The sequence below is a fragment of the Euprymna scolopes genome, chromosome 25 (genome assembly GCF_053919585.1).
Source record: "Euprymna scolopes isolate OS-2025 chromosome 25, ASM5391958v1, whole genome shotgun sequence".
In the NCBI taxonomy this organism is placed as follows: Eukaryota; Metazoa; Mollusca; class Cephalopoda; order Sepiida; family Sepiolidae; genus Euprymna; species Euprymna scolopes.
This window is the reverse complement of record NC_136506.1, coordinates 54,251,495-54,263,994: the sequence shown is the minus strand read 5'-3', so window position 1 is coordinate 54,263,994 and position 12,500 is coordinate 54,251,495. Positions and strand designations below refer to the sequence as shown.

At 38.0% G+C, this 12,500-nt stretch overlaps 1 protein-coding gene across 1 annotated transcript in view; it reads right to left on the bottom strand.

Moving 5' to 3' along the window:
* LOC145247357 (uncharacterized) overlaps positions 1–12,500 on the bottom strand; it is a 173,614-nt gene that overhangs the window by 125,416 nt on the left and 35,698 nt on the right. The window contains exon 3 of the mRNA XM_080109036.1: positions 7,797–7,861. Within this exon, the coding sequence (XP_079965162.1) occupies positions 7,797–7,861 (65 nt within the window). The remainder of the gene's footprint in view (positions 1–7,796; positions 7,862–12,500) is intronic.

Genomic DNA, 12,500 nt, shown 5'->3' with positions numbered 1-12,500 from the left:
TTACAGGGCCTTAATACTAGGGAGTCTCTGTGGTTGTACAATTCATAATAGTTAGCTATTTGGTTAATAAAATAAAAAATTTTTTTGTGAATCTTTATCCTTCATGCGCATGCAAAAAGTGTTCTTTCAGAGTTCGTGTTTTTTTTTTTAATCTGTCTTCAGTTCGTTACGATTTTATAAGAGTCCTAAAAGCTTTATCTTTCAGGCACATGAAAAAAAAGTTTTGTTTTAGAGTTCGTGTTTTTTTCTTTTCTTTTTAAAATCTGCCTTTAGTTCATTTTATGCTTTTAAGTCCGGATTCCATTCCATGGAGCTTTCTTGATTACCCAGCTCCAGTCTTCTTCACATATGGATCTCCAATGTTGGTAGGGTATTAGACGCGGGGTTTGTTGGTTGTCCCGGTTCTGTACCAGATTGATCAGGACTGGTGGTATTATCAGAAACCACGATAGTGTTCTCCACTTCATGCTCATCCCTATTCATTTCAAACATCGAATGGACAGTTCCTTTTAACCGCTCTAATTGAAGGGTACCCTCATCCTCATCTATTTTATTAGCATCTTTTCTAGCCCTTAGTATGCTATTGATGTGGTTTACTCTCCTTTTCCCATACACTAGAAAAGCTATTATCATCATCACAATCAAGATGATTATCATAGGATATAACCATTTATTTACTTCTTCCCATCGCCATTTTTCTCGTTCGTTATTACTCTTCACTGTTCGTTACTCATCTACTAACTCGCTCATAACGGTCGTTCCGACCAGTCTCAGAAGAGGTGGAATTTCGCGAGCTTCTATCTTCGGTAGATAGTGATAGGGGTCCATACTTCCGACCACTTTACATGCGGTATTTTAATTAATGACAGAAAGTCATTCCGGAGCTCAAACTTCTCTGTCAGTTTATAGGATGGCAAGATCTCCAGAGTTGGGCCGACTGCTGCACAACTCATAGGTAGATCTATAATGGTCATAGGTGGATGAATAAGTACTTCACCTTGTTGCCGTCCCTTGCAGACTTTCGTCAGCCTTTGCTTACTAGTTGAGGCCACTGCCCAAACACCATCCGATAGATGTATAGCTTGGGGGGTGAGTGTATCCATCGATACCTCTGCTCCACAGTATTTATCGATTCCCTCCTCATTACCTTCATTCGACGCATAAGTTGTGTCCGTTGGTTGCATAGATGAGACTTTTTACTGCACAAACTTTCAGTGCATTCATGCTACATGCTAGTGCTTCGCTAGACGACAACACTATGAATTTGGTTCGGGCGGGGTTAAAAGCTATTCCTTCGGTCTCAACTTTGTATCTTGCTACTGCCCCCTCCCCAGTGACGTTATTAGGAAACGGTATCGGTAAGTTAATTACGTTAAACACCTCGAAATCGCTATCTCCACTCAACAAAGGTAACTCAACCATTACATAAATCTTATCATTTTGCATAATTGTGCACAACTTAAGGCTTTATAATATTCCCATAGACTCTTCTTTGGATCTACTGGTAAGTGTAAAGCATGCGGCAAGTCTGACTGAATCATCCCGAGTATTGTTTTTAAGTGTTTGGGAGGTATGATGCTCGGTGACATGTGCGCTAATGAAAGTAAATCTAATTGTGTCCTAACATGTTCCATCGCCAATGTCAATAACTGAATTGATGAGTCGAGTTGGTTTGTCATCATCATCAGTTTCAGTATTTGCCCAATTACAGCCTCTACGGTACTTATTCTTCTAGCCAAAAAAGTCAAACTTCCGTTTAGGCTTGTGACCGTACGAAATAGCCAGTTGATTCTTTGTCTATGTTCTGTTAGTTCATATCTAGTAACGTTCATTATCGATAAACTTTCCCTTACGACGTGCTTTATCTTCTGTTGATTTTCCTCTAAACCGCTTATGTTTTCTTAATGCCTCTGTGTCACTTTCTGATACTGTACCAAATAATACGTGTAGTGCTTTACCTACGAAAGGTAGTATAGATCTCTTTCTAACTCGTTTTTGGGTCCCTTCTGTTGCCAATAATCCAATATCCCTGAAATATCCTCCAACATATCGGAGTCTTTGCTTCATCTTAACTAATCGTCCTCCTAGTGATACAAATAATGCTGAATCGGAATCTGTCCCAAGTTTTGATTGATTTTTCTGCAATTGCCGATTTAAGTCCGTCGCTAAGTGAACTTCGTGTTCTAGTTCCCTTTCAACCTTCCGATATGCTCCTAGATCGATGACGAATGTCAAGATCCACTTAGAGTGCGTAATTGTCACCTCGCTGGTCTTCTTAGATATTGTGCTGTGTGTGTGGCGCAGCGCTACTGTCCAACCAGCCATCATTACCATCATCACTATCAGACGACGCATCATACAAGTACACATAGTAGAGCTCTTTTATTATTTGTTCAATTTTTATTTCAATTATTCAATTTCGTTCCCCAAATAACTTTACGATAGAATTAATTGGACTTGTCTTCATCTTCTTTATAACTATCTTTCGTTTCCCCTCGTTTTGAGATAACATTGATGGGTCGATTTATGCTGCTTCTCAGAAGTTTAGGTCCCATCACGTCGCCTATTACTTCTGGGGGCTGTGTCGACAGAATCGTATTGCTCTCTGATTCATCAGCCCTATTCTCCTTACCAGCTTCCCTATCTCTCCGTACTGACAATGGAATGTCATCTTCAGATTCCCAACCTTCTGAATCTGGGGGCGTAGTTGTTGTCTCCATCAGCAAGTCTGTATTCTCTACCTCAAATTCTACCTCTAACTCCCGTCCATCTGCTATCTCATCATCAGCCCACCTGTCCGTATCTTCCCGATCTCCTTCCGGATCTATCAGGGTGGCTTTCCTTACAGGTCTGTCTGTATATTAGGCATTTTCCACTCCCTAATATTGGCTTCACAGATATCTGACGTGTGAACCCTCTTCGTTTTATTTGTCAGTTGATCCCATATTTTATATGTTACCGGTCCCGTTTGTTTTACTATCCTATAGTACGGTTTCCATCTAGGATCTAATTTTCCTTTTCTAACCTGTGCTCTGTAGTATACCGGGTCGCCAACTCCATATGTTTTCTTAACCCTTCCATCGTTGACTCTTTTGTTACGCTTTTTCTGTGTTGAGCTAATCCTTCAACGCACTTCACCAAACAGAGAATGCTGCTGCTCGATCATTTTTTTTATGATTTTCTTCCCCAGTATACCTTTTTTTTGGTAGTAGAAGATTATCTAATGGTAACACTGTGTACCAGGTAATATGGAGAGAATTTAGTCGTATCGTTATGTGAAAATCTGGCCGTTGCTAAGACCTGATTCAAGAACAAGTCCCAATTTTCGACTTCGTCCTCTGATAACTTCGACAGCGTATCTCCCAAAAACCTATGGAATCTCTCTACTTTAGCATTGCTCTGGGGGTGGTATGGAGAGGTGGTGATATGTTTCACTCCTAAATATCCCGTCACCTCCCTTATAGTGGTATTTACAAATTCTCTGCCATTGTCTGTCACTAACATACGTGGGACACCATACCTAGGGAAAATTTCATTCATAAGTATCTCCGCCATGGTCTGTGCATCCTTCCTTTGCACCGGGAATGCCTCTACCCAGCTAGTTAACCAATCGACCATGCTGACTATATACTTATTTCCCTTGTTACTACTATTATATGGCCCTGAGACATCCATGCTCCACTTCTCAAATGGATATGATGGAATATCAGTCTCCATTAGGGGTGTCTTAGCGCCTTTAACATCCCGCTTCTGGCAAGTGACACATTCCATCACATAGGAGTCGATATGTTTATACATACCAGGCCAATAGTATTTCTTCGCTAAAATCGAGTAAGTCTTATCAATACCTACATGACCTAACCCGTCATGTGCTACCTGCACTACACTGGCCCTCACGTGACCATCCGGGACATACAAGCGTAACATTGGGTTCTTTTCTTCCCCATTTACATAGTACACTCGATCATCTTCCAACAGGTATTTTCTCGATTTTGAAAGTGGTAATTTCCCTTCTACTAGTGATTTCTTAAGTTCACTATACTCTTTGTCCCTGCTCGCTTCTAACTTAAGTAGTTTCAGGTCTATCGATTTCCACGCAATCTTATCGGAATCGTCTTCTTGAGAGTCATTTTCTTCTGGCTCTATTTCATCTTCCATCTCCTATTCTGCAATTGCTGAGAGTTGAGTACGCAGATTCTATAGTTATTATCATTAACTAGATTCTGATCACTAGCGTCAGCTTATTCCCCTACCGCTTCGGGAATTCTAGATAATAAATCTGCACATGTGTTCTCTTTTCCGGACAGGTATTCTATCTTACAGTAGCCACTCAGTTGCATAGCCCACAGTTGCACCTTTCGATTCTTCCATTCAGCATCGAACAAGTACTGTAATTGACGATGATCAGTTTTTATTACGAACGTCGCACCCGCTAAATAAAAATGCAGCTTTTGCAAAGCGTACGCGATGGCATAAGCCTCTTTTTCAATCACGGGCCACTTCTGTTGGGTCTTTGTTAACTTGTGAGAGAGAAAGTAGATAGGCATTTCATCCTTTATTCCCGGGATTACAGCTTCTGCTTCTTCACACGGCTGAGTCAAGCAAGCTCCCATACACGTATCACTAGCATCCGTATATAGGACCATAGGCTTGTTCAAATCGGGATAAATCAATAAAGGAATGGATGTCAGTTCCACTTTTAACTTTTTCTGACATGCCTCGGTCCAATTGAACCTAGCATATTTTTTCATTAGATTAATTAGTGGTATAGCTATTCTAGAGAACCGTGCTATGAACCTTCTGTAATAACCTACAGTTCCTATAAATGCTCTAACTTGTCTAACTGTTTGAGGTTCTGGCATTGCCCTTATAATCTTTACTTTATCAGTATCTGGCCTTACTCCAGATTGGTCTATGATAAATCCTAAATATTTAGTCTCTTTTCTCATAAATTGACACTTTTCTATTTTTAGTTTCAAGCCATGATATTTCACACGATCTAACACAGCCTGTAAATGCTTAAAGTGCTCTTCCGGGGTTTTTGAGAATATTAAGAAGTCATCCAAATATGCCATGGCAAAATGTTCAAATCCTCTCAACACTATTGCCATTAATGATTGAAAAACACCAGGGGCTCCTGCTAGCCCAAATGGCATGACACGGAACTGGAACAACCCCATGTGACAACAGAAAGCCGTTTTAGGTTTGTCCTTCTCATTTACTGCCACTTGCCAGTAACCTGATCTTAAGTCTAAGGAGGAAAAATATGTAGCTTTCCCTAGCATCGCGAAAATGTCGTCATCAAGGGCAGAGGATAAGCAGTAGATTTTGTTATCTTATTAAGTTCTCTAAAATCTACACAGAATCTATTTCCCCCATCCTTTTTCTCTACTACTACTACTGGGAAACCCCAAGGTGATTGAGATGGCTCAATAATACCAGCCTCTCCCATCTCCTTCACTGCTTTCTCAACCAACTCTCTCTTCCAAATAGGCGTTCTGTACGGCCTCATCTTTATTGGTTGGTGGTCTCCTGTGTCAATCGACATTTTTACTGCATGCATATTACCTAATTCCTTATCGGACTTAGCTAACACTCGCTTATTAGCTTTAAATAGTCTTCCTAATCTCTCTCGGTATTGGTCAGGACAGTCTAATTCTACCTTGTCACTAATTGCTTCACTCTCTACAGGCATTTCTTCACACCTCACCCTAGTTTTTAATGTTAACACTGAAGCTCTGCCCAACTTAGTTCCTGATTTAATGTTAACCGTCTTCAGACTCGTATTTGCTACAACTACCGGAAAATTCTGCACCTGACCTTCCTGCACTAATGCTGGTAACACTGTCACGTCCTCGTCCTCTTCTATGTGGGGAAGGGGTAACACCTGATAAATGGCTTCTTTATCCCTTATAGCCCCTTCTATCTCACCCCAGCTCGCCACCGCCGTTCTAGGTGGAATCTTTAAATCTTCACGAGACACAAGGTCCACTCGAGCGAGCATCGTGCTACCTAAAATAATCTCTTCCTCCCCAAGGACTAACTTTGGAGGGTCAAATTTTAATATGGCTTTCCTCTGTCTAAGCCAGTCTCCTCCCAGTATCACGTCGTGGGTCATTTTTGATGCTACATACAGTGTGTGGGATGTCTCGGTCTCCCCCACCTTTATCTTTACTTCCAGCATCCAATCTAATCTGAATCTACCCCCATCTGCTTGAAACGCGTTCACCTTAGTCGACATAAATCGGTCGGCGGGGAGTCTTAGTCTTTGCAACTCTAAAGAACTAATGACTGAAACTTCCGATTCGGTGTCTATCAGCGCTCTGAACGTTTTGCCCTCTATCTCAATGTTGCAGGTGAGTTTGTCATCTTCGGACCATATTTGACATAACTTTATCTCATCTCTATCCTTGCCCGAAGGATTCTTAACTTTACTTTTCCTCTTTCTACGACTGTCCCATAAATGCCCGCTCTTCCCGACCCCTGGCATGTCTCCTTCTTCCTAAATGGACAGCTAGTTGCGGTGTGCCCTCTTTCCTTACACTCGTCACACCGTACGAACCCCTTTGCCTTGCAACTCCGAATTAAGTGTTCTTCACTGCCGCACTTAAAACACTTAGGTCTCAATATACAGGCCCTCTTTGAATGTCCCGGGCGGCCACAGTTGAAACAGTGCACCCCGTCTCTGCACTGATAACTATAGTGCCCCTCTTTTCCACAATTGTAGCATTTTAATTTTAAAGCCCCATCTATGCTTTTCCGGACATTCCTATCTCTCCTAGGGGTCACCCGCCCTTTCGCTACTGGGGCGACCCTAACTAGTTTAAAGATTTCTTTGTTGGGGTCTTCCTGGGTTTTAATTTGGTTCTGGGTGGATTGTTTCTGTCCTTAATCCTACATTCATGTGCCCTGTGCCCTTCTTTCTGGCAAACAAAGCACAATAGAGCCCTCTTAAAGCTAGGATGGGGTAAGTATCTTCCCCCTACCCTTAAGTCCCGGTGTTCTGGATTCGTGGCTTCTTCTTCCCAACTTTGAAGCTCAGGGCATTTTGCTCGGATGTGTCCTCGTCGACCGCATCCGTAGCAGACCTTCAACCAGTCTGTCTTGTTCTCCTCCAATTTTCCTAATCTCTGGAGAAGAGCTTCAGCTTGTCGAGCCTGTGCAAAGGCCTCCTCCAACGTGTTAGGTTCTGCCCTTGCCATGTCCTCACGCAACAGAGAATTACTCAAAGCGTCTGTGAAGAAGCCTGGGTAGCCGAATCATTTCTCCGATCTTGATCCGGGTAGGCTAACTTAGCAAGAACGCTCATGCGTCCCTCTAGGTGAGCAATGGATTCTCCATCCCTCTGCTTCACCCCTATCAGCGCTCGAGCTGCCTCTGTTCGGCTCGAGTGACTGCCGAAGTGCTGCTGGATGTCATGTTCAAACCTCTCCCAGTTGGTTTGGGATCTGTACTTATCCAAATACTCCCCAATCCATTCTGAGGCAACGCCCTCGGTATAGTCATATGCCAGTAAGATCATATTGGCCCCCGGCAGGTTATAGATGCGCCCTTTCTTTTCTATTGCTTTGAGCCAGGGTCCCAACTCCACAGCCAAACCTGTGAACAGAGGAATTCTGGATCTTGTTACATTAAGTTTTGGGGTTCAATCCCACGACCCAACTCCTCTGCAGCCCTAGTAGATTCCATATTAAAAAAAAATTAAGCGCTCTTTGAAAAAACCCACAAGAAGTCCAAAAACGAACAATGACAAAGCAAAAAGGAAGTGAAAAGAATGAAAATAGTGGTTTTCCTACCTGATCGCCAAGATATTTCTGGTTCTGGGCTGCTTTTTGTTGACTCGCTTGTTTGGAGGTCCCACCTGTTATAAACAGTAAACCACCTGTATTTTTTTTGTTTGTTTTTTTTTTTTTTGGTTAGCTAACAGACCTTCTTCCTGATTTTGATAATTCTGGTCACGGCACCAAATGTAACCCCCACTCTTGCAGCAGTCGGTTGAGGACGATCGTCGACCTCAGAACCCTTCCACTGCCTGTGATAAGTCTTGGCCGTCTAAAGTTACTGGTATGGGGAAGTGACCGAATTATCGGTTGATCGTCTAGTTATAAATCCTGGACCAATTCGTTGTGTACCCTCTTAACGACGAACGTCGTCGAAAGAGAGCCGTGGATTTTTTTGTGTAGTAAAAGAAAAAAAAACAGGATAAAACGATTGTGCACCAAATATATATTAACAAAAAAAAACAGTACAGTTCTTATAATTCTTTCAGAGTCCAGAAGGAAGCGATGTGTTATTATGCTAAGAATATGGTCCAAGGCATCAGCTTGTAACCTTGTGGGGTGTCGGTCTTTGGGTATCTGAAGAAATGTGTCAAGTCAAGAGCCAACTCTGCTTTGACTGTGTTCCTCTCTGTGCATCTCTTCTCCAAACAAGGCCTGCGTCTTCTCTCTTTTGTGCGTATTCTCTCTTTTGTCCATCTGACTTGTTGATATATAGATAAACAATTATATCGCCCTCTGAACATAACGCAGATATTCTTTTTTGTTTAGAAATTCATTTCTCAGTCCATAATCTAAATTATCATTTACAAAAATAACACAATGGCTCGCTTCCAATATCTGATCGAACTCAAATAAACAGTAAATACAGTTTTTGTTAACCTTTAACACACAGAGTTCTCAGGTTTCTTGAATAAACAACTTGATACCAAGTGGTTTTGCCTTTCTTCCTAACGGGGGGGGGGGCATCAACGTACCCACACCCTTACTTTGTTATATATGTATATATAGTTATATATATATATATGTATATATATGTGTATGTATATGTATGTATATATATGTATATATATGTGTATGTATATATATGTGTATATATGTATGTATATATATTAATATATATGTATATGTATGTATATATATATGTATATATATTAATATATATGTATGTATATATATGATTATATAGTTATATTTATGTATATATATGTATATATATGTATGTATATATATTAATATATATATATATATGTATATTAATATATATGTATATATATATATGTATGTATTTATATATATGTATATATATTAATATATATGTATATGTATGCATACATGTATATATATTAATATATATGTATATGTATGTATATATGTATATATATTAATATATATGTATATGTATGTATATATGTATATATATTAATATATATGTATATGTATGTATATATATGTATATATATCAATATATATTTATATATATGTATATATATATGTGTATATATATGTATATATAGGTATATATATGTATACATGCATGTATATATATGTGTATATGTGTTTATATATATGTATATGTGTATATATGTATATATCAATGTATATATATGAATATACGTACATACATATATATGTATATATGTGTGTATATACATGTATATATATCTATATATGTACATATATATGTGTGTATATATATGTATATATGTACATATATATATGTATATATGTACATATATATATATGTATATATATATGTATATATGTGTCAGGTCATGTCATATGCTACTAGTACCATGTAACCCAGTACTACCTGCCTCATGGTCGGGTCACCGGCAACTAAACTGGTTCCCACACCAGTTTGGTGAGGAGGGCGGCTAGTCTCCCTGAAGGATTAAAAAGAAGACCTTCCAAAGGGCGAATGAACTCTTTTTCTGGGTCAACGGCCAACTAGCACCGTGTATATTTGTGTGTGTGTATATGTGTACTGGGGTGGAGAGGGCTCCCCTAAGCCGTGGTGAAGGCAAACTTTCTAGGAGAAGCAAATCTCTGATTTAAAAAACCATAAAGCGGGAGACCAGTACCCGCATTAAGCTGGTCTGCAGTTTAATTTGTTGCTGGCTATCTTGCTCTTGCTTGTTGCTGGATCTCAACATTTTGAACCGATGGAGAGACTTAGCTGTCGTACAAAGCTAAGACTCTGTAATATCATCTTTGTAAAAATACTGCCTGAGGCATTTGGGCTCATGGATTTTAAATGTCTGAGGGAGTGGCACTCGTCTGACAAGACGTTGCAATCATCATTGTGTGTGTATATATATATGTATATATGTACATATGTATATATGTGTGCATATATATGTATATATGTACATATGTATATATATATGTATATTTATATATGTATATATGTAAATATATATGTATGTATATATATATGTGTATATATATGTATATATGTACATATGTATGTGTGTATATATATGTGTGTATATATATGTATATATGTACATATCTGTATATATATATATGTACGTATATGTATATATGATATATATGTATGTATATGTATATATATGTATATGTATATATATGTATATATATGTGTATATATGTATATATATATGCATATATGTATGTATATGCATATATGTATATGTATATGTATATATATGCATATATGTATATGTATATATATATTTATATGTATATATATATATTTATACGTATATATATGTATATGTATGAATATATGTATATATATGTATATGTATATATATATGTGTATATATGTATATGTATATGTGTATATATATGTATATGTGTATATATATGTATATGTATATATATATGTATATATATATGTATATGTATATAAATATGTATATATATATGTGTATATATGTATATGTATATATATATATGTATGTATATATATGTGTATATATGTATATGTATATGTATATATGTATATATATATGTATGTATATATATGTATATATGCATATGTATATATATATATATGTATATATACATGTATATATATATGCATATATATATATGTATATGTATATATATGTATATATATATATGTATATATATACGTGTATATATATATATGTATATATATATATATATACATGTATATATATATATATGTATATATATATATATATGTATATACATGTATATATATATATGTATATATGTATAGTCGTTACTAATGTGTATGTGTGGGGTGGGGGGACTAGCTCTTCTGAAATAAGGGTAGGGGTGCTTTCATCCTATTTTGATATTTTTTTTGGGGATTCTTTGACTTTAGTATTGTGATTTTTCGTTTTAGTCTTTTCGGGTATCCCTTATATTATGTTTGTTTAGAAAGAGGGGTGTATTTAAAATATGTATAGGGGATTTTTTAATGTTTCTATTTATTTGTCTCCCCATGTGGGTATGGCCAGACCCAGGATCGGTTCCTAGTGTGGGGAAGATTTTGTTCCCCAGAGGGGGGGGTATTGGAGGGGGTATAGGTATGGGAGGGGGATGATAGAAGGGATGATAGTTGTTTCAGTCATGAGGGGGTTCTCCTCCACTTACTGAGGAGGGAGCAAGGTGTTGGAACAGATATCATACTATGGTTCTAGGTGTTTCCTAGTGTTGTTGGTTTCGAGGTTAAGTAGGGTTGGTATTGTTCAGTGTGTTGTATTAGAGATAGGGGTGTTATGTCTGTGTGTGGTTGTATGCGCGCACGTGTGTGTGTTTTAATGTGTCGGTTCTGATTTATGTGTGGGTGTGTATGTGTATGGGTGTGCATGCGAGTGTACCTTGCATTTCATGTCTTTGTGTGATGATATTAGGCTCTGTTCAGTTCAGGAGTGAAACTGGTGATAAAGTTTTTTTCCTGTGTAAGTAAATAAAAATAATTGTCTGTTTGGAAGATTGGCATTATTTTGAAGCTGTTTCCACTGCATGTGTGTACGTGTTTTGAAACATAGAGGTGTCTGTTATCTGCAATTTTGATGTTGCTCTTATGTAAGGCCACTCTATTGCTGAAATTTTTGGTGGCGCTTATGTAGGATTTGTTGCATGTTGTGCATCTTAGTGCATATACTACATTTCTGGAGGTGCAATTTAGATCCTTTTTTATTTTGAATGTTTGTGCTGGGTTTTTGAATGTGTATGTGTTACCTTCTATTATTATGTCACATACTCCACATCACGGTTTGTTGCATTTTGTAACTCCTTTTGTAGTATGTGGGACGAGTTTTGAGGAAGTTAGGATGTGTTTTAAGTTTTTGGGTTGGCGTTTGCTTTTTATTATTTTTGTTGTTTTAAGTATGTTGTTTAGTTTGTCGTTCTGATTGAGGAGGATAAGGTTTTTTTTTATCTGTGTGAATAGTTCTGGGTTGTTTGTGTTGTGTGTAGAGACATATGCTAGAATTTGTTCTTTGTTGTGTTCTTTTGGGGTTCTTAGTTGGTCTATTGGAATTTTTTCAGCCAGTTCAATACCTTTCTGTATTAGTGGTAGTGGATATCCTCTTTTCCGCAGTGTTATTTGTAGTTCATTCAGTCTAGTTGAACGGAGGTGTTTGTCTGTTACTATGGTGCAGACTCTACATGCTAGGGAGTAGGGTATTGATTTTAGACAGTTTTTAGGATGGTGGCTTTTGAAATGGAGGTATCGTTGAGTGTCTGTGGGTTTGTGGTACATGTTTGTGATTATGT